The following is a 24,788-nucleotide window of genomic DNA, read 5'->3' as shown; positions in this document are numbered from 1 at the left end:
AAATTTGAAGCTATTAAAAAAATGATTGTAAATTTATCACGTGTCATTAATATTACATTATTGATGAGTAACGAATAAGCTTATCTCAAAAATCTAACAATTAAATTCTATCTTCAGCCTAATTGTATTTTTTTTTAACTTTAATTTTTTACAATTATAATGAACTTTATTTGAAGCTTAACAAGACGTTTTACCAAAATGGGTTTCATTATAAATAATATTAAAAGTGAATAAATTATAAATAAGTTTAATCTTATTCTTAGTTTCTATGAATTCGTTTATGTATTAGAAATAAACAGACGTCTAGTAACCATAATAGCAAATGATATTATGGAAAGAATTTCTGCACATTGATATGCATTTATTGTAACTACCATCAAAATCTTAAAGCCCTTTATCTAATACTTTCATATGAAATTTTCATAAGTTAAAAATACTGTATAATGGCGGATTACAAATAATTTTAAGGAAAATTCATTATCAAGAATTCTCATTCCAAACTACTTATGAAAACAGAAAACATTCTATTTATGCTATAGATGTTGTTTTCAATGGATCCTTATTTATAATAACATTATAGTTGTTACGCCGATAACTTTATTGAAATATAATTAATATATTTATTTTTATAAGATAAGTAAAAATAAAAATATACAAATAATATAAAGTAAAATAATGCAAGTTCAAATTAGTTTCATTGATTTAGCAGGTTTACATATTTTTCAAAATTACTTTTAAAATTTATATACTGTATTATTAGTAACAATATCTTTAGCAATGCTTTTTGATGAGCATTACGTCATGAATAAGCTTATCTCAAAATCTACCAATTAAATTCTATCTTCAGCGAGCACATTATGCCTAAGCATTGTATTTTTTTTTTTAACTTTAAATTTTCACCATTATAATGAACTTTATTTGAAGCTTAACAAATGAAATAAAAAAATTGAAATAAATTGAATGCAATGATAACTATAAAAAAAAGGATTTTTTCGTTTTACCAAAATGGATTTCATTATAAATAATATTAAAAGTAAATAAATATAAACAAGTTTAATCTTATTCTTCATTCAATTTTAGTTTCTATGAATTCGTTTATGTATTCAAAATAAACAGACGCCTAGTAACCATAATAAAAATGATATTATGGAAAGAATTCTGCAAATTGATATGCATTTATTTCATTGGCATATGTCTTCGAAAAAATTTCGTAACTACTATCAAAATCTTGTACTCTTTATCTAAATACTTTCATATGAAATTTTCATGAATTAAAAATACTGTATAATGGCGAATTACAAATAATTTTAAGAAAAATTCATTATCAAGGATTTTCATTCCAAACTACTTATGGAAACAAAAGGATTCTATTTTCGCTATAGATGTTGTTTTATTGAGTCCTTATTTATACAATAACATGTGCATGTATGTAGAACATTTCAGGTTGTTACGCCGACAACTTTATTGAAATATATTAATATATTTATTATTCTAAGATAAGTAAAAATAATTTTTTTTTTTTTTACAGATAGTATAAAGTAAAATAATTATGTATCAAGTTCAAACTTCAAATTTAGTTTCATTGGTTTAGCGGGATTATTACAAATTTTTTCAAGATTACTTTTTAATTACAAGGTTGAAAAAGTGATAAAAATTTATATATTATTAGTGATAGTCACCGCTGATGATATTTAGCAGTGTTTTATTATTATTTAGCAAGTTTAATAATAATATCCTGATATAATTATTTTTATTTTCAGGGTTTAGCACGACATCATTGATGAGCATTACGTCATGAATAAGCTTATCTCAAAATCCACCAATTAAATTCTATCTTCAGCGAGCACATTATGCCTAGGCATTGTGTTTTTTTTTTAACTTTAAATTTTCACCATTATAATGAACTTTATTTGAAGCTTAACAAATGAAATAAAAAAAATTGAAATAAACTGTATATAATGATAACTATAAAAAAAAGATTTTTCGTTTTACCAAAATGGATTTCATTATAAATAATATTAAAAGTAAATAAATATAAACAAGTTTAATCTTATTCTTCATTCAATTTTAGTTTCTATGAATTCGTTTATGTATTCAAAATAAACAGACGCCTAGTAACCATAATAAAAAATGATATTATGGAAAGAATTCTGCATGTTGATATGCATTTATTTCATTAGCATATGTCTTCGAAAAAATTTCGTAACTACTATCAAAATCTTGTACTCTTTATTTAAATACTTTCATATGAAATTTTCATGAATTAAAAATACTGTATAATGGCGAATATAAATAATTTTAAGAAAAATTCATTATCAAGGATTTTCATTCCAAACTACTTATGGAAACAAAAGGATTCTATTTTCGTTATAGATGTTGTTTTGAATGAGTCCTTATTTATACAATAACATGTGCATGTATGTAGAACATTTCAGGTTGTTACGCCGACAACTTTATTGAAATATATTTAATATATTTATTATTCTAAGATAAGTAAAAATAATTTTTTTTTTTTTACAGATAGTATAAAGTAAAATAATTATGTATCAAGTTCAAACTTCAAATTTAGTTTCATTGGTTTAGCGGAATTATTACAAATTTTTTTAAAATTATTTTTTAATTAATTTTAATTACAAGGTGGTAGTCACCGCTGATGATATTTAGCAGTGTTTTATTATTTATCAACTTTAATAATAATATCTTGATATAATTATTTTTATTAACACGACGTCATTTATGAGCATTTACGTCATGAATAAGCTTATCTCAAAATCCACCAATTAAAATTCTATCATCAATGAGTGCATCAGTATAATTTTGCCTAAGCATTGTATTTTTTTTTTAATTTTTCACAATGATAATGAACTTTATTTGAAGCTTAACAAAATAAAAAATTGAAATAAATTGGATGCGATAATAATTTTTTTTTTTTAAAAAGGATTTTTCATTTTACCAAATAGTTTTCATTATAAATAACATTAATAAATATAAATAAATAAGTTTAATCTTATTCTTTCATTCAATTTTAGTTTCTATGAATTCGTTTATGCATTCATTAAATAAACCTAGTAACCATAATAAAAATGATATTATAGAAAGAATTCCGCACTTTATTTCATTAGCATGTGTCTGAAATAATTTCGTATCAATTATCAAAATCTTGTACTCTTTTATCTAAGTACTTTTCATGTGAAGTTTTAATGAATTAAAAGTACTGTATAATGGCGAATTACAAGTTATTAAAAATTCCATTCTGAACTACTTATGGAAACAAAAACATTCTATTTTTACTATAGATATTTTTATTTTATTTTATTTTTATCATGAAGACAGAAACCGGGATTACAAGTAAAAGGTAGAAGTATGAATTACAAAAACAATACTAAACTACACGATACGAGTTGATCCGACCCCAAAAGGAGTTGTCCCGCCTAATATTTACCAACTACTCTGGGCGTAACCGAGCTACCCACCCCCATGACTTTTTACTATAGATATTGTTTTAAATGAAACTCTATTTATAATAACTATCAATAACACAATAACACGTGCAAGTATGTAGTGCATTTAGAATACTGTTATAACTTTATTGAAATATATTTAATATATTTATAAAATAAAAAAATATTTTTTTACAAAATGATATAAAATAAAATAATTACATATCAAGTTCAAATTTGGTATCAAAAATAGCTTCAGTACCAGAATTATAAGCAGTAACATCAATTTCCACATTACCAAAAATCATAGTAAATAAAATAGAGCGATCATCATCATTTGTAGAATCAGGTAATTCAACTGACCAGTTACCGAGTGTTTTAACATCAGGATCATCACAAAATTCAGCATCATCTTGTGGTGTAACATATAAATCCAAACCCATTCTACGTTGAGTTGCATCATAAGAAATAAATGATTGATATACCTTATCATTGACGTTTACTTGCGTACCTCGTTTTACTAATCTCTCAAACGCAATAATCCTACCATCACCAAGTCTTCTATTTACCGGATCACCTTCTCGCCATTTACGTGCAACGTCAGTTCCTATAAAAAAAAAATTTTAATGTATAAACTTATCATTTAATTATAAAGTGATAAATCTTACCGTAGGTCCACTTCAAAACACGTGTGGAAACAACCTCTTCTCTAAAGCCATATTCAACAGCTAATGTGAATAAAATATTAAAATCATAATTCTTAATCAAATAATAATTATTCATCTACATTCTTACCTCCTTTAACTATAGCAATAACAGGTTGAGGTGGTATAGAAATAAGTTTAACTTTTGAACTAAATTCTTGTTTAATTCTTGATTGTAAATATTTTGATTCGCTAAATCCGCCAACCATTAATATTGCAGAGCAATTGTTATTACTCAAATGTAATTGAGAATCAGTTAATCTAATAATCTTTTTTACAATGGGATCAAACATTTTTTTAACGTCATCAAATTTTAAATTGATAGTCCATTCATCTTCTTCCATCTTATCAAGATATTCTCCTTTACAATACTGTTTTATAACAGGACAAATATCTAAAAAAAAACAAAGATAAGTTAGTTTTTTCAAAAATAAATAATAAATAATTTTAATTAATCATCTTTTAATGTATTACCGTCTAATTCCAATTCGGTATCCTCAAATTCTGATGGATCTCCGGTAAATTTCATTTTAACCAATCTAACAAATTCTTGTACCATATATTGAAGTTGACCATAATGATTTTCTCTAACTTGACTAATTGCATTTGCTCCAACTTTACTTTCTAAAAATTTAAGAAATTCTTGATCTACATAGCTACCACCACAATAATCTCCACTTCTTTCCGTGATTTCGCTTAATGTTTCACCTTTCAAAAGTTGTCTTGTTGTTAAATCAACTGTACCACCGCCGCAGTCAACAACCATAAAGTTTGCTAACAAACAAAAAGAATTAATAAAAGAAATAATTTCAATTACTAATTATAAGTACTTACTACTTACCACCAACCGACAAATTATGTTCCTTTAAAGATTTCATACAATGAATCGCGGCGGCTTCGGCTGTTTAAATGACGAAAGGGTTTAAATCTATTTATAAATAACACGTGATAAAGATGAATTGTACATACGTTCTGTCATAAATTTCAAATTTCGAGCAAATTGGTCTTTCAATAATCCTGCTTTATAAGCGCATTCTCTCATAATCGAAATCGCTTTATCATCAAATTCAGCAGGAACCTTTTATATTTAATGAATTAACTTTATTAATTTGATGATATAAATTCACAAAAAAAAAATTAATTAATTAATTTACCGTAAAAATAAGTAAAACTTGAGTGAAAAAATCAACTTTCCAACAATCATTTATTTTAATTTTTACAATTTTACCAAATTCATGGAGATAGTCAGTAATAGCTCTTTTATAATCAAGTCCTTTTGGTAAAGAAGGTTTGTTTGTCATATTTCCTAAATGTAATTTAAATAATTCAACAGGTTTTTTATCAATTGCTTTCTCCTTCTTTCTTTTTGGTCGCTTGGCCAATGCTGAAAATCCCCACGATTGAACACTCTTAAGTCCGTCATCGTATAATAATACTGTTGGAGTTTTAAATCGTCCAGCATAATCTTGCCAATCTGTATGTGTGAAAATTTCTTTTTCTTTATTTTTTATGTGCGTGTATGCGAAGCCCTTGATAAAAAATCAAATTGATATTTTAACTCTTTGTTTTGTATTGAATAACAACAAAAGTAACATACCGAATAAGTGGTTCCAAAATCTATTAAATTTGCAACAGAATTAATGATTATAACAGAAAATAATACTTATATTAAATATATAAATGAATACGTTGCTTACCGATACTAACAATGACACGATAATCTGACGCTTTGGACATGTTTATTGTTTAACAAAAAGAAAGTATAATGGTAAGGACTTTGAAAAATCTAATAACGCGAATTTTATTTTAAAGAGTTGACTAAATCACGTGGGTTTAATTATATAATACAACTTTATTTCTTTTATTTCCAATTTAGTTGATCATAAGATGATTACAAAATAATATTTCTGGTCCTGCAAAGAGATAACAACGACAGAATTAATAATTTATTCTTTCGCATTTTCTATTATTCTTTTTTTTTTTCTTCCTGCAAGAAGATAATATAAAAAAGGAAGGATTCTTTTTAAATAACGAAGATTTTCTCACGAAAAAAAATTCTTAATATTTTTCCCAGTCCTGCAAGTAGAAATCTTTTTAGTTTCATTGTTCATGATAAGCCACTTTTGGCTTTATTGAAAGATAACGTACGGAATAAAACGCAAGAATTCTGCAACATCAATTTATTAATAAAAAAAATCAGGAACTTTTTTTTTCATAATAATTTCCGATAAATAACCGGTTCGAAATATCTTCACGTGCACAAGGCATCATCAAATTCATATAAACTTTGAAAAAAAACTCTTCTATTTCGAAAGCTATTTTTGCTTCAATTAAAAAATCATGAATACTAGATCTACTAAAAAAAATAATCCACCGTCATCGAATACCAATGTTAAAAATAACAAAAATGAAATTTATAAAAAAATGCCAAATTCAACGGAAATGTATTACAATTCGCATCAAACGCCTCATAACACATATAACGAAGATTATATTAATGAAATAGTTGTTCAATTAAATTCATCGCTTGATAGTAACGGTAAACTTGAAGTTGAAGCGAGAAAACTTCGAGATGAACTTGACAAATATAAAATAATGTGTGATAAATACAACGAGAAATATGTGGAATTATTAACTAAAAACAATGAAGAAACAAATCAACGTGATGTGGCTATTAGAAATTTGAAGAGTGAAATCAAGGAACGGGAACAACGTTTAAAGGATGTCCAACGATTAGAAAATCGAGTACAACATTTAGAAAAAGAAAAAGAAGAGTTAGAAGTTAAAAATAATAACTTAGTTCAAAGAAATGGCAATTTGGAAACTCAATTAGAAGATCTTACTAAACAAAATGCTTTATTAGAAGACGAAGCGTCAAGTTATCAATCTGCTCTCGGTGTAGCTACAAATTTTCAACTAGGAGATGATGATCAAAATAATGCTGTAAATTTAAATGGAGATATTTTAGAATTAAACGACAATATAAAGAAATATATAACAAATTTAAAGCAAGATATTATTGTTAATATGGAAGAAGTTAAAAAACTTTTATTACTTTATAACTGTCCAACTAGAATCCAGAACCAAAAAGAAGATCGACTACTTATTCAAGCAGTTTTACACCGGCACGTCATGGAAAAAATTTTCGAATATGCAAGTCAATATTTTCAAAGCACAGGAAAACATTATCATCTTGAATCGGACATTGCTAAAAACGAATCCACATTATCCTTATTATTAATTCATGCCTCCAAATGTCGTTCTGGAAATGATGAAGTAACGCGCGTTGGACCATCGAAATTGCGTCAACAAATCTATTCGGTCCTTAGCAATCGCGGATTTGCCGATATTATTGGAGTAGGTAAAACTCTTCATGAACACCCTTTCATTGCTTACCATAAAGAAAAATTAAACAAAATTATGAATGAACTACGTGTGATCAATAGTAATCAAAAGAAAATCACTTCTGAAAATTTGGCAGCGACTATCATTCGTAAAGTTGTAAAGATATTTTGGTTTAGATTGAAAGTTCAGGAACCCGTTGTACAATATCGTTGGATTCAGAATAATACATTAGTGGATAAAACATTAGTGGAAGTAGCCAATTTGGATGATAAAGATGAAGTTGTAAATTCATATGTTGATTTATGTTTCTTCCCTTTAATTGGAAGAGATATTGATTCAAATAATCGAAAAATATATACTCTTGCAAAGGTCATCGCAAAACCAACATCAAATTTAAGAGCATCAACAAGACAACAAAGAAACTACTAAAATAGCGTTGGCAATCAAATTCTATAATAAAATAAGAGTAAAAATAAATAGATATCTTTGAGTTTATTACATTTTTGAGTTTATTACTTATCATATATTGTACGTTGTATATTACGACTTTTATTTGATAAATTAATAAAGGCTTATATATGATTTATTTCATAAAATATACCGAGTTTTTATTCGATTTAAAATACATATTTACTAAAATCTTAATCAATAGCTTAAATTTATAAATACCATACATAAAAAATAAGTAACACAAAAAAAAAGTAAAATTCTATTGCGCCGCACTATTGAAATTTGAACTTATTGACAACCCTTGAAACCGACAAAAAACCAAATAGAGACCCATTTTTTTGCTTTTGAATTTGTTCTTGATCTTGTTTTTGTGAATTGGATTTTTGCTTATGAGTTGATGGTTCTTGATTTTGTTTTTGTAAACTAATCGTTTGCTTATCGTTATGAGTAGATTTTTCCTGATTTTGATTTTCTGATTGTTGTGGAATATTCTCTAAAACTTGATAATCGTATTGGAAGTTTCGTGTAATGACGTTTGCAAGAGTGTAAGTTTTTGGATCTTTTGTATCGAGATCTTTTCCAATTTGAGGGAAATAACATAAATCGACGTATGTATCGACATCATCATCATTTTCAGGTTGGTTTGCTTTCATAATTGTTTGATCCACTTTAGTATTATTTGGGATCCAGAAATACTCGGCGACAGGTTCTTGGACTTTCAATCTGAACCAAAATAGTTTCACAACTTCACGAATGATAGTCGCCGCCAAATTTTCAGAATTATTTTTTTTTCCATTATCTTTGATAGTACGTAATTGGTTCATAACTTTGTTAAGATCTTCCTTACGAGAACTAATGAAAGGATGTTCATGTTCACCTTTGTTATCAATTACGTTGGCAAATCCACGATTGCTAAGAATTGAATATATTTGTTGTCTTAATTTTGTTGGTCCAACACGTGTTATTTCATCATCTCCAGTACGACATTTAGAGGTATGAGCCAATAATTCTGATAACAAAGTTTCATTTCTAACGATGTCTGCTTCATGTTTTTCTGTCTGTCCAAAATAATGTAACGCATACGAAAATATTGTTTCTATAACATGACGATGTAAAACCGCTTGAATAATTAACCGATCTTTTTTTTGACTCGTGATTTTAGTTGAACATTTATAAAGTAATAAAAGTTTTTTAACTTCTTCAATGTTAACAACAATATCTTGCTTTAAATTTGTTATATATTTCTTTATATTATCATTTAATTCCGAGATGGTATTATTTAATTTTACGCCATGATTTTGATCATCATCACTTAATTGAAAATTTGTAGCTACACCAAGAGCAGATTGGTAATTTGATGCTTCATCTTCTAATAAAGCATTTTGTTTATTAAGATCATCTAATTGATTTTCTAAATTGACATTTCTTTGAACTAAATTATTATTTTTGGTTTCTAACTTTTCTTTTTCCATTTTTAAATTTTGTATTTGATTTTCTTTAGATTTTAAGGATTGCTGCAATTGATCAAGTTCTTCTAATTTGATTTTAGGATCTTTGTTTTTGTTTGTTAACCCATTATGTTTTTCTCGTAAATTATCGTAGTCAAGTTGTAAATCTTTATTTCTTTTCTCATACATTAATTTATCTTTATTAAGGTTACGAATTTCATCTTGAAGGTTTTCCTTTTCTTCTTCGAGCTTTTTGATAGTATCGAAAGGTTGTGTTAATTGAGTTCGCATATTATTGGTATTATCTTCATTATGTTGTATCTGGTTACTATTATATGTATTATAGTAACTAGTATTGGCTTCATTATATGGTACTTGATCGCTACTATCCGGATTATAATGCATTTCCGTTGAAAGTGGCATTACTGAATAAACATAATTTTCATTCGTGTCATTAGCATTAGTTTTCAGTCTTTCACCCGAGGTCTCGCTTCCCGATAAATATGCTGAGTCGTATTCGTTATATTCGTTTGATACCTTTTCGTTACTTTGCGTAAAATCTGTTGACATGATTTCTTAAGAATGATTTGTTAATGACAAGATTAAATTGCGAAATTCTTAAGTTTATATGAAATTCAAAGTTATCTTGCGCACGTGAAAATATTGTGTATTTATTAAATTATTTAAAATTTTTAATTAAAAAGAAATTATGATAAAATTTTAATTGATTATGCACTCATTCCGTTATCTTTAAATAAAACCAAAAGAGGATTTATTATATTTTTATCAAGAACAATAGCAAGAAGATAACTCTGATATCATGTGGGACAGAAAATTTCATTGTTTAAAAGAAGACTCTTTTTCTCTATCTCATTCTTTTTTTGCAGAATGTGCAGGATAGGAAAAAGGTTCATTATTTAAAAAAAAAAGAACTTTCCTAATTTGTTTTATATTTATTTAAGTTCTTCACAAGACCTCATGATAAATTGATGTAAAAACATTATATAATAAAAACAATTGAAATTTCGTACATGCATATTCAATCAAAAAAGGAAAAAGGTAAATCTATAACGAATAATTTACGAATCATGTGATCTGGTTATCTCATTGATAAAAATTCCCAAATTTTTTTGAAGATTCCACACGATAAGAAAAATAAACGAAGATTTTATAATTCTTGACATTATAACTTTTTTTTCCTGATAATTATGTACAAATCTAACGATTATCGCGTTGTTATTGGTATTGGTAAGTAATTATATTCGTTCGCATCCATTTAATATGTTTAAAATATTTTTTTTATTAATTTTGTTACGAATTTTATAGATTTCGGAACCACTTATTCGGTATGTTCTTTTCGAGACTTTAGTTATGGTTCAATGCTATTATAGTATTGAGTGTCATGATTAACTTTCTCAAATTTTATTAAAATTTTATTTCAAAGGGTTTCGCGTACGCACATAAAAAAAATCCAAGCGAGATTACTGTACACATAGATTGGCAAGAATATACCGGACGATTTAAAACTCCAACAGCATTATCATATGATGTAGAATATCAAAATGTACAATCATGGGGATTTCCAGCATTAGCAAAGAGACCAAAAAGAAGGAAAGAATCTGAAAGAAAACCCGTTGAATTATTTAAATTACACTTAGGAAAAATGAAAGATAAACCTGCTTTACCAGAAGGTTTTGATTATAAAAAAGCCATAACTGATTATTTTCGTGAATTGGGTAAAGTTATAAAAAAAAGTATAGCCGAAAAATGGGATATTAATTTTTTTACTCAAACTTTAATTGTTTTAACGGTAAGTAAAATAAAAAATGATTACCGTTATTTTATTGATATAATTCCGGCCAAAATTATCATAATGTCGGTCAAAACCGGTATAATGCAGGCCGGGTGCTTAATAACTATTAAAATTTTTTTTTTTTAATGTAGATTCCTGCTGAATTTGATGATAAGGCAATGACTATTATGAGAGAATGCGTTCATAGTGCAGGATTATTAAGGGACAGATATAGTCGAAATTTGAAATTTACAACAGAGCGTAAGTATTCGGTAATCGAATACTGATGTTTTAGTCACGTGTATTTATGATAATTTTTTTTTGTTATCAGCCGAAGCTGCCGCGGTTCATTGTATGAAATCACTAATAGAACACAATTTGCCGATTGGTGGTATGTATCAATAAAAATTATCAAATTCTCAAAAAAAAAAAAAAAAAAAATTTCTAAAAATATAATCTTTTTTTGAATGTGAATTAGCTTCATTTATGGTAGTTGACTGCGGTGGTGGTACAGTAGATTTGACAACAAGACAGCTTTTGGATGGTGAAAGGTTAAGCGAAATTACAGTAAGAAATGGAGATTATTGTGGTGGTAGCTATGTAGATCAAGAATTTCTTAGATTTCTAGAACGTAGAGTCGGAACAAATGCAATTAAACTTGTTAAAGAGAATCATTATGGTCAACTTCAATTTATGGTACAAGAATTTGTTAGAATGGTTAAAATGAAATTTACTGGAGACCCGTCAGAATTTGAGACTTTCGATTTGGAATTAGACGGTAATATATATATTATATTATATATACGTTTTTTTTAAGAGCTGAATTGATTTATTTATTTTATTTTATTTTTCTTCTTAGAAATGTGTCCCATTTTAAAACAATATTGTAGGGGAGATTATCTTATTCATATGGAAGATGACGAATGGAGTGTTAAATTAAGATTTAAAGATGTCAAAGCAATGTTCGATCCCATTATAGATAAGATTTTGAGACTAATTCATGAGCAATTACGTATGAATAAAAATTGTTCCGCTTTAATATTGGTCGGTGGATTTAGCGAATCAAAATATTTACAATCAAGAATTAAAAAAGAATTTAGTTCAAAAATTAAACTTATTTCTATACCACCTCAACCTGTTACCTCAATAATTAAAGGAGGTAAGAATGATCATCATTTAAAAAATATTGAATTTTTCTAACCGGTAACCGAAATTATGACGATCGACCAGCATTAAAAAAATATAGTGCCGGTAAAAATTGATAATTCCGGGCAACGGTGATGATCACCCCGCCAGTGATTAAATATTTTATATTTACTTTTATGTTAACGTTTTATTCATATTATTGTTAGCCGTTCAATATGGATTGAGAGAAGAAGTCGTTTTTTCGCGCGTTTTGAAATGGACTTATGGTAAGATTTTTTTATTTTCTACTGTAATTTAAAAATTTTTAAACTCTAAATTTATTTATTTATTTTTATTAGGAACTGATATTACACGTAGATGGCGACAAGGTGATCCATTAAACAGAAGACGTCCAGACGATAGGATCGTTGTATTTGAGAAATTAGCAGAACGGGGTAAACAAATGCCCGTTGATGCGAAAGTAACTAGAACGTTTCATCCTTTTCATCGACAACAGGTTAAAATGGGTTTGGATTTATTCGTTACAACACAAGAAAATACTAAATTTTGTGATGAACCTACCTCTAAATTACTTGGTAAATTTTCGGTTGATTTACCTCCTAATGGAGACCGTTCTGTATTATATGAAATGGTTTTTGGTGCTGTTGAAATTGAGGTTAATGCTCGTAACTCAAATCGTGAATTTAAACCTCAGAGATATGATTTAGACTTGTGAAATATTAATTATTTATATTTGTAATTTTTATAAATAAATATTTTTGTATAAATAAAATTTAACTATTGTACTATAAGGAGATATTACGATATTATATTTACATATAGGGGAAAGTGACACTGAAGATACGAAATTGGTGATATCAATGCATTCATACATTCAAATGCATCAAAAATGATTGACCCGCCTGGACCACCTGACCCAGCCAAACATATAAACATAATATTTCAGGAAATGATTATCGTTTTAGTCATTATGTCATTATAAAAATACTAAATATACCTAAATATTAATATTTATTGTTACATTCATTACACAAAAAAAAAATAATATAAATAGTTTCACCGGAGAATATTTACTTTCTTTCTCTTCCTTTAAAAAATTTTTTTTTTTTTTTTTTAAAAAAAAAAAGACGTTATTTAAAGATCGATCTTTTTTTTTTTCTTTTAAAAAAATGAGTTCTTTGAAAGAAAATCCGGCAATAAAATCAGATTATTCTCATATTGATGATACTAATGATGAGGATACATATGAATTCGTAGATGGTTGCGATGAAAATGGCGAAGAAATTGTTCCTCAGAAAAGGGCAAAACATGATACTTCTAAAAACAGTAATAATGAGCAACCTAATGAATCCCTTTCTGTACTTAAAGATTATATAGAAATTACACCAGAAGAATTGGATAAAAAATTTAGTGATATGAAAAGACTTGAAGCTGAAAACTCTTCTCTCTCTGAAAATTTGAAACAAAAATCAACAGATTTAGATTCTATGGTTGAAAAATTTAATAAGATAAGTGATCTAAACAAAGAACTACAAAATGAAAATAAGAAATTGAAAGAAGATAACGATAATTTATTAAGAGAAAAACAAATCGTAGAACAAGACTTCGCAAAAGTTAAAGATTCATATGAAACAAAAATAAAGGACTTGGAATTGAAATTACAGGCTCAGAAAACACATGATCAAGCAGAAGAAATTATTACATCTTTACAAAGTCAATTAAGTGATCTTAAGCAAAGAAATACAAAGCTCAAAGATGAAGCATCAAGGTATCAATCAGAACTTGGTGACGCAATAAGTGTACGTTTGGATAACAATGATCAAAATAATCCCGTTCATTTGAAACAAGATATTTTGAGCTTACAACGTACATTGGAAAATTATGTCACAAATTTGAAAGTTAACATAGATATTAATGTTAAAGAAGTAAATGTTCTTATAAGACAATATGGTTGTCAGAGAGAAATGAAACCGGGAAAGTTGGATAAACCTTTCATTAAAGCGGTTTTACAACGCAAAGTATTACAACAAATTTTCGATTTTTCAAAAAATTATAGGAAATATAGGAATAATGGTTATTCTCTAGAATCAGAAATTGATATAAAAACGAATGAATTGTCAAATATGATAAAGAAATTCTCAGAAACTCGTGTTGGAAATGATGAAGTGTCTAAAGTTACTGCAATTAAAATTCGTCAACAAGTTTACCAACTTCTCGGTAATCGTGGTTTCTCAGATATTATTTCTTCTCAAGGTACTCACATTCATACTTTTATTTTTCATTATAGCAAGAATTTGAATGAAATTATGAATCAATATCGTCAAATCAATGATGTTGATAGAAGGAATGAAGTGGAAAAGTTGGCACAAACACTTATTAGAGATGTATTAAGAATATTTTGGTTTCGTTTAATGATTCAAGAACCAATACCTGAAATTAAATTTTTTGAAAGTAATGATAAAATAAATCCAGATTTAATGATTGGTAGATGGGAGGATTATAATTTTGATGAAATATGTGTGGATCTTTGTTATTTTCCTCTGGTAGGAAGGGATTTAGACTCAGATTATAAAGTAATCACACCTTCTAAGATTATATCGCGTCCAATTAAAAATCAACTTGATTCAAATGGAGAAGAGAATGTGCAGAACAAAAACGATGGGAGCATTGGTTATAATCTAACAAGGTTTTTAAATTTTAAACTTCTGTAATATAAATTAATTTATATTTAAGATATATGTATAAATATAATCTCTTCCACATAATCTCGCCATATCTTATAAATGTTATATAAATGTTATATTAATAAACATCGTTATTATCGTACTAAAAAATAATCTTCAATTTAACGTTATTGGCATAATTCTTTGAGATACAATTCTATTATAGTGCTTCTGATAATTTACTTTCGAAATAATCGTCTAAAGATTTTGGCGTTTCAAGGATAATGAGAACATGAATATAACCAATACCGGGAGGTTCTTCCCAATAATTTGCAATTTCTTCAGATTCGTGAAGCGAGTCCAGTTGTTTTCTTGAAAATCCATATTCTCGATATTCTCTTTGAGTATGTTAACTCCCCACAAAGTAAAAAGATCCGTAATATCACACATGGGGAATTGATAGCCTCTTTTAAATGCATAATAGGTCTATTTTCATGTCAAAAAATATAAATAAAATGGGAAAGATTCATCTTATTGATCATAAGGAGACCCATAACTCTCTCCGCATCCGGTTTCATAATCATTGATTGACATCCTTTACTTGGGTATTATATAAAGGTTTTTTTTTAATCTCACTAAAACTAAATTTGTTGAATTTAGTCTTATCTGGCCGGTCATCTACAACAAGTCAAATCCTTTAAAGTTTCGTCTGTATAATGTTTTTATAATTCCCATTATCTTTGAGAAACGCAGAATGAATTAAGGATCAGATTGAAAAACATGACACGGAAATAATTGAAATCGAAAAAAGTCAAAGTCGGTAAAAAAGTGGCAAAAAGTATTACTGAAGTGTCGTTAATAACTGACAAAAAATCTTCCAATAAATACAGTAAAGAAGCATGTGATATAATATTTTACGACATAGCAGCAACAAAATTATTGAAGTTTTCAAAATCTAGGTTGTTACCAATCACATCCTTTTTACGTTTAGGCTTCCATTCAATAATTACCTCGCGGTCCTCGCCCCGTTTAAATCGTGGTTTTTTTTTGTAAACAGATTAGTTTTCGCTTTTGGGAAAGAGGATTTTCTTCTGTATTTAGATCACAAGATTTGTTACTACCAGTGTTATCTCGTCTCCCTGATAAGTCCTTGTCCCACAATTTCATTATCAAAAATCTGAGCTAGCTTAGATGATGCATCTGGACCCCAAAATATACTGTACACTTGTTAAGTTCGAGTTTCACTAGAATAATTGTGAATATGTCCATTAAAGGTTGTCAAAAATTGGCCTTCAGTACAAGCTTTAGTAACAGCTTTCATTCTCATTTTATTAAAATAATTAGGTAATTGAAATGAATTAGAAAAAGTTTTTTTTTAAACTCATTAATAAGAAGCTTATAGAAATTATTATGAAGAATGTTATATTTGCGTACAATAGCTTCATGATATGCTAAGCCTCACTTAGACTTGAACATTATTTTGCAAACAGAGCATTGAGAAGCAGAACTTTGCTTAGGAGCAACTATTGTATATTCGTCAAAAATTGTTAAGCTATTATAAATAAAAGTTACAAAAAGATTTTCATCTATTTTTTTATTGAAACACATTTTTTTAAAATAAGATCCAACAAAAAAAACCTCACAACTCGCAGTATTTGTGAAATGGGTTTTACGTGATTTGCGTGACAAAGTAAAAACTCTGTAACGCGAAACAAAATTATTGAAATAAATCGCTGTTAAATTATTGTTTAGCTAACTGAGGTGGTCTGCAAGAGTGTAACAATCGAAAGAAATCTTGTAAATTATAAAATGATACAGTAAATAATAATACCATCCGCCAAATATCGATTTGGCCTTAATGTCATTTTTTTTCCGCGTTAAAGCAGTCTCTCAGAAAGATAGTCCACAAGGTACAGTATCTCCAGTTAAATAATTTCGAGTATCTATTGGTTTCGTCGTCCTTTTTTTATTTCTCTTTATATCTTTCCATTGGAACGATGTCAGAAGTCTCTAACAGATCTCTTACTTATCATCGGCTTAGAACCTAACTGGCATGAAGCTTTCTTCCATCTACGAGTGGATGCAACAATTTAACTTGGTCCGTGACCATGTCTTTCTAACTTTGTTATCTTCTCAATATGTTTATTAGCTCCTAAATCAAATCGCGTTAAATTCCTACGTGAACGGGTTATTTTTTCTTAGCCTACTTCAAGATCGTGTAGAACCTTCGTAGATAATTAATTTTCACAGAATTAGTGAAACTGGGCGAAGCCTAAATCCTTTAATTATCGATGCAGGTTTTATCTTAAAATCCGGGTTTCATTACCGACCTCCTTTGCTAAACAGGGTGTCCATGCACAAAAAATTCCTAGATTCTCCTGTTCAATAACGGATAACCTCTTAAATTTTCTAATCGCTTTCATCATGTAATATCATTTTTTTTTTTAAATAAATAAATTAAACAATGAATATAAAATTAATTTTATTTTAATTGCAGCAAATACGTGTATTTTTGCGGGAAAATGTCTATTTGAGAATGTGTCTTGTTATCGGGAAAAGGTTACGTCGGGAAAATGGTTGTCGGGAAACGGTCCGTAAACGCTTTTTTAAACTATGGCATTCAATCATACAGTACAAACGTAAGAAATTATAATTACGTATCCCGCTGTGGAATACTATTTCCACTAATTCCTTTGAGCCAGTATCGGATTAACTTTTTAAATCGATAACTAGTCTTAAATTTCCTATTTTCTTAGGTGATATAATATGTATAGCATCGTTAGAAAATGGTAATAACCATCCCAAATAATGATTAAGATAATCAACCCAAATATTGTGATCTGGGACAAGACATTAAAAACTGAAGTTTTCTGGGACATTGTCCGTCTCATCATGAAAATCCACTTTTAAAATTGGTTGAACCATGTTTTTCAATTCATGAAAGTAATTTATTGCCATCTTATATTCTGAAAATTATTATAATATGAATTCGTCAAAAATATAACAATTTTTTTTTTAATTTTCACGCGATGGTGTTGGGGCTCTGGACTTTTATAAAATCTAATTTTAAACCTTTTAATTTTATCAAATTTTTTATTTGTTTCCAAAGCTAGTACAGTATATATTTGGACGAAATCACGGAAGTATCGTCTAGCATTGCATAGAAGCGTACCCACCAGGTGGTATACAACTTAAAATTTTTAATTCTGGTAGAATTAAACCAAAATTCGGCCACAAATACTCTTCCGCAGTATTTTGTATTTCTACCCTTAATAATCGGAAATTATAATACGTTACACTGATTAATGATACATCAATTTTATCACATAATTATTATTATATTTAATGAACATCCGTAAAAGGAGTTATTCATTTGAAATAGGATAATATAATGTTTTTATTCTATTGTTCTTACCCGAGCACCAGGAAACTTTTTATGGTTACTCCTGGAACCGCGGAGAAATAATTTTACCGAATTCACTCAAAACGGAAACAATTATGATGGTATCACGGATCGTCGTCATCTTTCTAAAAAAATATATTCAGTTGGTTGTTTCAGTTGCGTATAATTCGTAATCTGTTGATACATATATATGGTTATTCGTATTTTTGTATTCTGTTTTCTATAAATATAGCGTATTCACGGAATTTATCATGAAAATTATGATAGTAAGATTTGGCGATCATGTAGCTTTATTTACTAACGTTGATTATTATTAGTTAATTAGTTAATTAACGTGTAATACTCGTAATACTCGTTAAGTATTTAAGTATTTTATATCATATTTAATTCGCGTAACAATTTAATAAATTGTCGCGTATACAAATCATTTGATTAAGACATTAAGACATTATTATTATTCCGTCACTAATTTAATTCTTGCCATGAACAAAAAAAATTACAGTCACGTGATTTTTACCGCATTACTGCGGTATGCCGCATGCACTAACGCGTGAAAGTGACAGGTTGACAAATAATGTGACGAATAAGTTATCGAAGTGTCCATGTGATGTGCATATCACGTGACTGTATCTATGGTCTATTTAATTCTCGCCAGATTTATGGATAAAACCTTTAATCTACCCAAAGTTAAGACTTTACAAAATTCTATCACATGATAAGTGCCAACTTTTGCGCAGTAACAAATTTCCAAACACGGAAACAATAGATAACCTGATTTGTACATTCGGCGTACTTGAATTCCAGGAGTGCGCCTCGCTCGAATAATCTGAGAATGTATTGTCTTAATTTTTTCTTGACTTTTTCTTAATCAGAAAGATACATGTATGTTTATTTTATTTGCATAATCTTTTAAAAAATTCGATAAAAATAAGTTCATAGAAATGAGTCGCTGCAGATTGGTGAGAAAATGTACTTGCTCAAAAAAAAAAAAATTATATTTTGAGAATATTATAAATTAATTTTTTTATTAAATATATCAATCAATTCGTATTTCTTACTTATTAATTAATTATCAGATTATTTATCATATTGATATATAAATAAATCAAAACAATAATAAATTTTTTTTTTAAAAAAAAAAGAATAATAATTAGTAATCATGAATAAACATATTTCCCCCTTAAGAGTACAAAAAAAAAAAAAATATTACATCAAAATGGTATAAGGTGATAAGTGAATTAGAGAGAAAGGGGATCAATTCATTAAAGAAAAAAAATTTTTTTCGTCCCTTTTTTTTTCAGAACTGGGCACAATTATTTTCCAAAATATCAAATCTTTTATTAGTTGATTACAGATAAAAATGATAACGCAAATATCTTGTGAAAATTTAGATGAGAAAATATCAATGAATTAATGAATTAGGTAATAAGAAACTTCTAAAGGAACATCCTTTACAATATTTGGTTAAATGACATGTTTATTGATAACAAGTCATTTACTTAAAAAAGGAAATTTGAAAGACCCAAATTTGGTAACAAAAGCGAGAAATGTATTAAAAAAGGTCTCTTGACATATTTTGCGTATAGAAAAAAATATTGTGTGCATATTTAATGTATCAGGATTAGTTATATGTCAATTAATTGTTTTCAAATATGGTAATATTAAACTGATTTTGTCCCCCATTTTTAAGATAAGTAACAAAACAAAGGTTTGATATCAGTGATACACATTAACGTTGCACATATAAAAAGTAAAGTAAAAAAATATAGTGTCCCTAAATTTTGCAAAAAGTTCCTGCCCAAGTCCCAAACCCCGCTTAGAACATCCCTATTTTCCAAAGTGTGATATAAATTTCTTTGCATATGACAAAAACAAAAAGTTGTATTGTATTCCATATATATATTTTTATATAGTTAACTTGTTGCTGCTTACTGATGTGATTTACGCATCCTATTTTGTTATTATTTAGATTTCGTATAAATAATAAACAAAATTTTTGTGATTTTTGTTATCTAAAACTTCTGGTTTTGACCGACAATTTTTATTTGAAAGTAAAGTTTAAGATTTGGTACACGTCAACGTTATTACTAATTATTAACGAGCTCTTTGAAAATGTCGAAAATGTCGAAAAAATTTGAAAATGTTCGCGTAGTGGTTGGTTTAGGTATGATATAAGAGATAAATAATTGTTATAAATAAAATTAAATTAACTGAATTTTAATATACTTTTTTCAAAGATTTTGGAACCACTTTTTCGGTAAATTTATATTGTAACATTTTTTATAATTTCTAATTATTAATAATATTTAATTGAAAATTATTAGGGATTCACTTATTGTCATGTCGAGGACAAACAAATGAGTACAAATGAAACTTGGCCTGGACAATTGGTTTATTTTTTTTCACTACATTATTTTTTACTTTCCACGTATCAAAAAAATAATAATTTTTTTTTTTCATTTACTTTAAAGGGTCAATTTAAAACTAATACTGTATTAGAGTATGATGATGATTTAGATAAAGTCGTATTATGGGGCTATCCTGCATTGACTAAACGTCCGAGCCGAAACAATGAAATAAATAAACGAAAAAATGTAGTGGAATTATTTAAATTGCATTTAGGTAACTTATCACCAAAACTTAGAATTGAACTTTCTGTAGATTATAAAATAGCAATTACTGATTATCTTCGCGAAATTGGGAAAGTAAGTGCAAAAGATTTATATATTTGCATTCGGTGGCTCTCAGATTAATATTCTCTTTCTTTCTTTTTTTTAAAAAAAAAAAGTGTGTCGGGGAAACTATTGATTCTAGATGGGATGGAATGAAACTAGAAAATGTTCTTTTTATCCTTACTGTCCCTGCTGAATATGATGATAAGGCGATACGTATAATGAGGGAATGTATGAACGATGCTAAATTAATTGATGATTTGTATTCTGAAAGGTTACAATTTACTACGGAACGTAAGTATCATCTATAATTTGATATCTGATATATAATGAAAAATGACATTCCTTGATTTATTGATTTATTTGAATTTCTTTTAATTTCATAGCTGAGGCTGCAGCAATTTATTGTATGGAAAATAATCTCAAAGAACATGATTTGACTGATAGTGGAAGTACGTATTCTTAAATAATTTTCACCTTTTTTTTACCCGTATTATGTAAATTAACTGAGTCTCGCTTCTTAGCAACTTTTATGATCGTCGACTGTGGTGGCGGCACAGTAGATTTGACGACGCGAAAATTATTGAATAGAAAACAATTGGGTGAAGTTACCGAAAGAACAGGAGATTATTGTGGAAGTACTTTTATTGATAAGGAGTTTAAAAATTACTTACAACATAAGCTTGGAAAAGAGACCATGGATTTATTTGAAAAAGAACAATATGGGCAACTACAGTTTATGGTTCAAGAATTTTGTGAAAACGCGAAATTGCCATTTACAGGAGATGAAACGAATTTTAATTATGAAATGGATCTTGAGGAAATTCCCGTTTTATTAAAAAACTACTTGAACGATGATGTGAAAGAAAGATTGGAAAAAGATGAAAATGTGATTAAACTCGATTATGAAACGATCAAATCAATGTTTGATCCTATCGTTGAAAAAATTATTAAGATGATAAGTATACAACTTGATAATTCTCGTGAAAAAGGTTCAAAACCCTCTATAATGTTTTTGGTTGGTGGTTTTAGTGAATCAAAATATTTACAAAAAAGAATTAAAGATGCATTTCAAGATCATGTTGATAATATTTCTGTTCCTCAAAGTCCGACCGCTACTATTTCCCGTGGTGCAGCAATGTATGGGCTAAGTCTCTTCAGCGGTGAGGATCCAAGTATTAAAAAAGGCTCAAAAAGTGTTATAGGTTCACGTGTATTGAAAAACACTTATGGGGTTGATGTCCTAAGACCTTATAGTCCCGGAGATCCAAAAGAAAGAGTAGGTTTTAGTTTTTTAGGACCTTCAACGCTTTATTTTAATATTATCGCAAAGAGAGGGACCGTAGCCAAAATTGATGATGTTTTTCCTACAACTGAGGGGCTTACTGTAAGACCCGGTAATCCATTTCAAACTGTTGGAGAATTTGATATCTATTACACACGTGAATATGATGCAGAATTTAGTAATGAATCTGGAATGAAATTACTCGGTAAACTTAAGTTTTATTGGGATGACGCTCACTTGGGGTTTGATAGATCTGTTACCTTTAAGTTATCATTTTGCGAAATGGAAATTACCGCAACCGCAACAAATGATTTAACCGGTCAAAATTATCATACGTACTTTGAGATAAATACAGAAAACTGATGACTATTATACACACAATTACCTAGTTTATATAAATTGGTTCATTAATTTCTTTATTATTATGACAAGATTTATATATTAAAATAAAAGTTCTGTTTTATAAAAATACAAAAATATATTATATTTACTGTATCACTATTTGTCACTACACTATATGTATATGTGTATATGTATATGGGATCACGAAAATCTCTTAACTTGTTTTACTAGGATCGTGCGGAAATACCTTTGCATGTGTGTATATTTTCCAATTTGGGGAATCCAAATCACGCCCAATCATTGGAAAACTACAAATATCTACACATAATTGAGGAACATCATCCTCATCCCAATTTCCTTTCATAACATTAGGATCAATTTTAGAACCAATTTCACAAAATTTATATTCAACTCTAGGTTCTTGGACATTTACAAGATAAAAAAATAATTTGTAGATATCTTGGATAAGCTTCGGTGCTATTGATTCTGTGTCATTTTTCTTAGCAGGATCATTAATTTTACGATACTGATTCATCGTATTATTAAGATTATCAATGACGTAAATTATAAAGTCATGTATATGACTTCCTTTGGAATCGGTGACATCAGCAAACCCACGGTTACCAAGAATTCCATAAACCTGCTGACGTACTTTTATCGATGCTACTTTAGCGATTTCATCGGTTCCAGAACGACTTGCTGAGAAATTTTCAATCAATTCTAACAATTCTTGTGTCTTATTTTCAATATCCAATTCAAGTTTAACATCTTCACCTTTATTAGCAGAATCCTTAGAATCCTTAGAAAGTTCCAATATATCATCTAATGCTTTGCGTTGTAAAAGTGCTTTGATAAAGGGTTTATGACCTTTATCTACTGGTGTTGAACAACCATATTTTTGCGCAAGGACTTGTACTTTTTCATAATCAATATCCATATTAGGTTTCAAATTAGTTACATAATTTTCCAATGTCTTCTGTATACTTAAGATATCGTCTCGAAATTTAACGGAATCTTCATCACCAAGACGAGTATTTGTTGCGTTACCAAGTGCTGACTGATATTTGGATGCTTCTTTTCTAAGTTCGGCATTTTTTTCTTCTAACTTAATAAACTCATCTTCCTTTCCTTTCAATTCAGTATCCTTCTCTTCCAATTGTTTTTGTAAAGAATCAATATTATTAGCAGTTGTCTCATAATTTGCCTTATAACTTTCAATTGAACTCACAAGAATTACTTTTTCTTCTTCAAGTTTTTTGTGAGATTGCTTTAATTTTTCTAGTTCAATTTTATGTTTTTGTTGTTCGCTTAATTCTTCCTCGAGTTGTTTTATACGCTGTTTCATTTCTATGCTCTCGTCGTTGTTTATGGGTTCTATGGGTGAACTAGAATCATCATCATGTTCAATCTCTTTCTCTTTCCTGGGTCTCTTTTTTTCAGGTTCTTCATCAATGCTCTCATTTTTATGTTTTATTTCTCTATTTCCTTCTACAGGTTGATTTTGTTGTAAGTTTGAACTCGTATCTGTTTCCTCTTCCTTAATTTCATTGTTGCCATGTTGTTGAATATTTTCATTTGGTATATTACGTTTCCTTTTAATCATTTCTTTAACTTTTATATAACTATTTTTAAACTTTTTCGTAAACTTTTTCGTAAACTTTTGTTTTTTTTCCCCTTGATTTTCACTCATGGTAGAGAGAAAAAAGTAAAGGAAAATTTTTTAATTTTTTTCACAAAAAACTATATTTTCGGAGTTTATTTATACATATTTTACCATTAATAACGTGACTTTTTCACTCAATAGGTTTACAACAATTACACAAATTTTCTTTTTTTGTCAATTAATGGACACCAAATATTAATTTTAAAATAATTATTTATACTATGATACGTGATACAAATAATACATGCATAATAAATATGAAAAAAATCCATTTTTTCATATTTTTAGCCTTGAAAACACTTCCAAAAAAAATTAAAATGAAGTTGATTCATTTACTATATCTTCAAGTTTTCTTTGCGTAATTAATCTAACTCATTATTAGTTTTTTATTGCGTTTTTGTTCTTAAAACTTATTGATTATCATAACCACTTTCT

At 28.0% G+C, this 24,788-nt stretch overlaps 7 protein-coding genes across 7 annotated transcripts; 4 read left to right on the top strand and 3 right to left on the bottom strand.

Annotated features, from left to right (window-relative positions):
- Nucleotides 1–3,658: 3,658 nt before the first annotated feature.
- OCT59_009894 (uncharacterized protein) lies at nt 3,659–5,881 on the bottom strand (the record flags this gene model as incomplete). The annotated part of the gene is made up of 9 exons (XM_025330885.2): nt 3,659–4,047; nt 4,109–4,168; nt 4,236–4,538; nt 4,619–4,918; nt 4,986–5,045; nt 5,114–5,222; nt 5,299–5,673; nt 5,742–5,761; nt 5,842–5,881. The coding sequence occupies 9 exons, from the start codon at nt 5,879–5,881 to the stop codon at nt 3,659–3,661; spliced, it is 1,656 nt and encodes a 551-aa protein (XP_025167008.1).
- Nucleotides 5,882–6,484: 603 nt separating this feature from the next.
- On the top strand, nt 6,485–7,918 carry OCT59_009893 (uncharacterized protein; the record flags this gene model as incomplete). The annotated part of the gene is made up of 1 exon (XM_025330884.2): nt 6,485–7,918. One exon carries the CDS (start codon nt 6,485–6,487, stop codon nt 7,916–7,918), a length of 1,434 nt encoding a protein of 477 aa, XP_025167007.1.
- A 293-nt stretch (nt 7,919–8,211) lies between these two features.
- OCT59_009892 (uncharacterized protein) lies at nt 8,212–10,305 on the bottom strand (the record flags this gene model as incomplete). The annotated part of the gene is made up of 1 exon (XM_025322162.2): nt 8,212–10,305. The coding sequence occupies exon 1, from the start codon at nt 9,955–9,957 to the stop codon at nt 8,212–8,214; it is 1,746 nt and encodes a 581-aa protein (XP_025167006.2). The 5' UTR covers nt 9,958–10,305.
- Nucleotides 10,306–10,595: 290 nt separating this feature from the next.
- Nucleotides 10,596–13,040, top strand: OCT59_009891 (uncharacterized protein; the record flags this gene model as incomplete). Its single annotated transcript, XM_025332803.2, has 9 exons — nt 10,596–10,635; nt 10,714–10,733; nt 10,832–11,197; nt 11,332–11,440; nt 11,511–11,570; nt 11,658–11,957; nt 12,039–12,338; nt 12,532–12,591; nt 12,664–13,040. 9 exons carry the CDS (start codon nt 10,596–10,598, stop codon nt 13,038–13,040), a joined length of 1,632 nt encoding a protein of 543 aa, XP_025167004.1.
- Nucleotides 13,041–13,494: 454 nt separating this feature from the next.
- On the top strand, nt 13,495–15,098 carry OCT59_009890 (uncharacterized protein; the record flags this gene model as incomplete). The annotated part of the gene is made up of 1 exon (XM_025322160.2): nt 13,495–15,098. The coding sequence occupies one exon, from the start codon at nt 13,495–13,497 to the stop codon at nt 15,034–15,036; it is 1,542 nt and encodes a 513-aa protein (XP_025167003.1). The 3' UTR covers nt 15,037–15,098.
- A 5,414-nt stretch (nt 15,099–20,512) lies between these two features.
- OCT59_009889 (uncharacterized protein) lies at nt 20,513–22,824 on the top strand (the record flags this gene model as incomplete). Its single annotated transcript, XM_025322158.2, has 7 exons — nt 20,513–20,555; nt 20,629–20,648; nt 20,716–20,781; nt 20,863–21,096; nt 21,180–21,357; nt 21,450–21,515; nt 21,588–22,824. 7 exons carry the CDS (start codon nt 20,513–20,515, stop codon nt 22,709–22,711), a joined length of 1,731 nt encoding a protein of 576 aa, XP_025166999.2. The 3' UTR covers nt 22,712–22,824.
- On the bottom strand, nt 22,776–24,419 carry OCT59_009888 (uncharacterized protein). The gene has a single exon (XM_066132659.1). It carries the CDS (start codon nt 24,378–24,380, stop codon nt 22,905–22,907), a length of 1,476 nt encoding a protein of 491 aa, XP_066000281.1. The 5' UTR covers nt 24,381–24,419; the 3' UTR covers nt 22,776–22,904.
- Nucleotides 24,420–24,788: the final 369 nt, after the last annotated feature.

Source organism: Rhizophagus irregularis, chromosome 18 (genome assembly GCF_026210795.1).
Source record: "Rhizophagus irregularis chromosome 18, complete sequence".
Taxonomy (NCBI): Eukaryota; Fungi; Glomeromycota; class Glomeromycetes; order Glomerales; family Glomeraceae; genus Rhizophagus; species Rhizophagus irregularis.
This window is presented reverse-complemented; position numbering and strand designations above follow the sequence as displayed.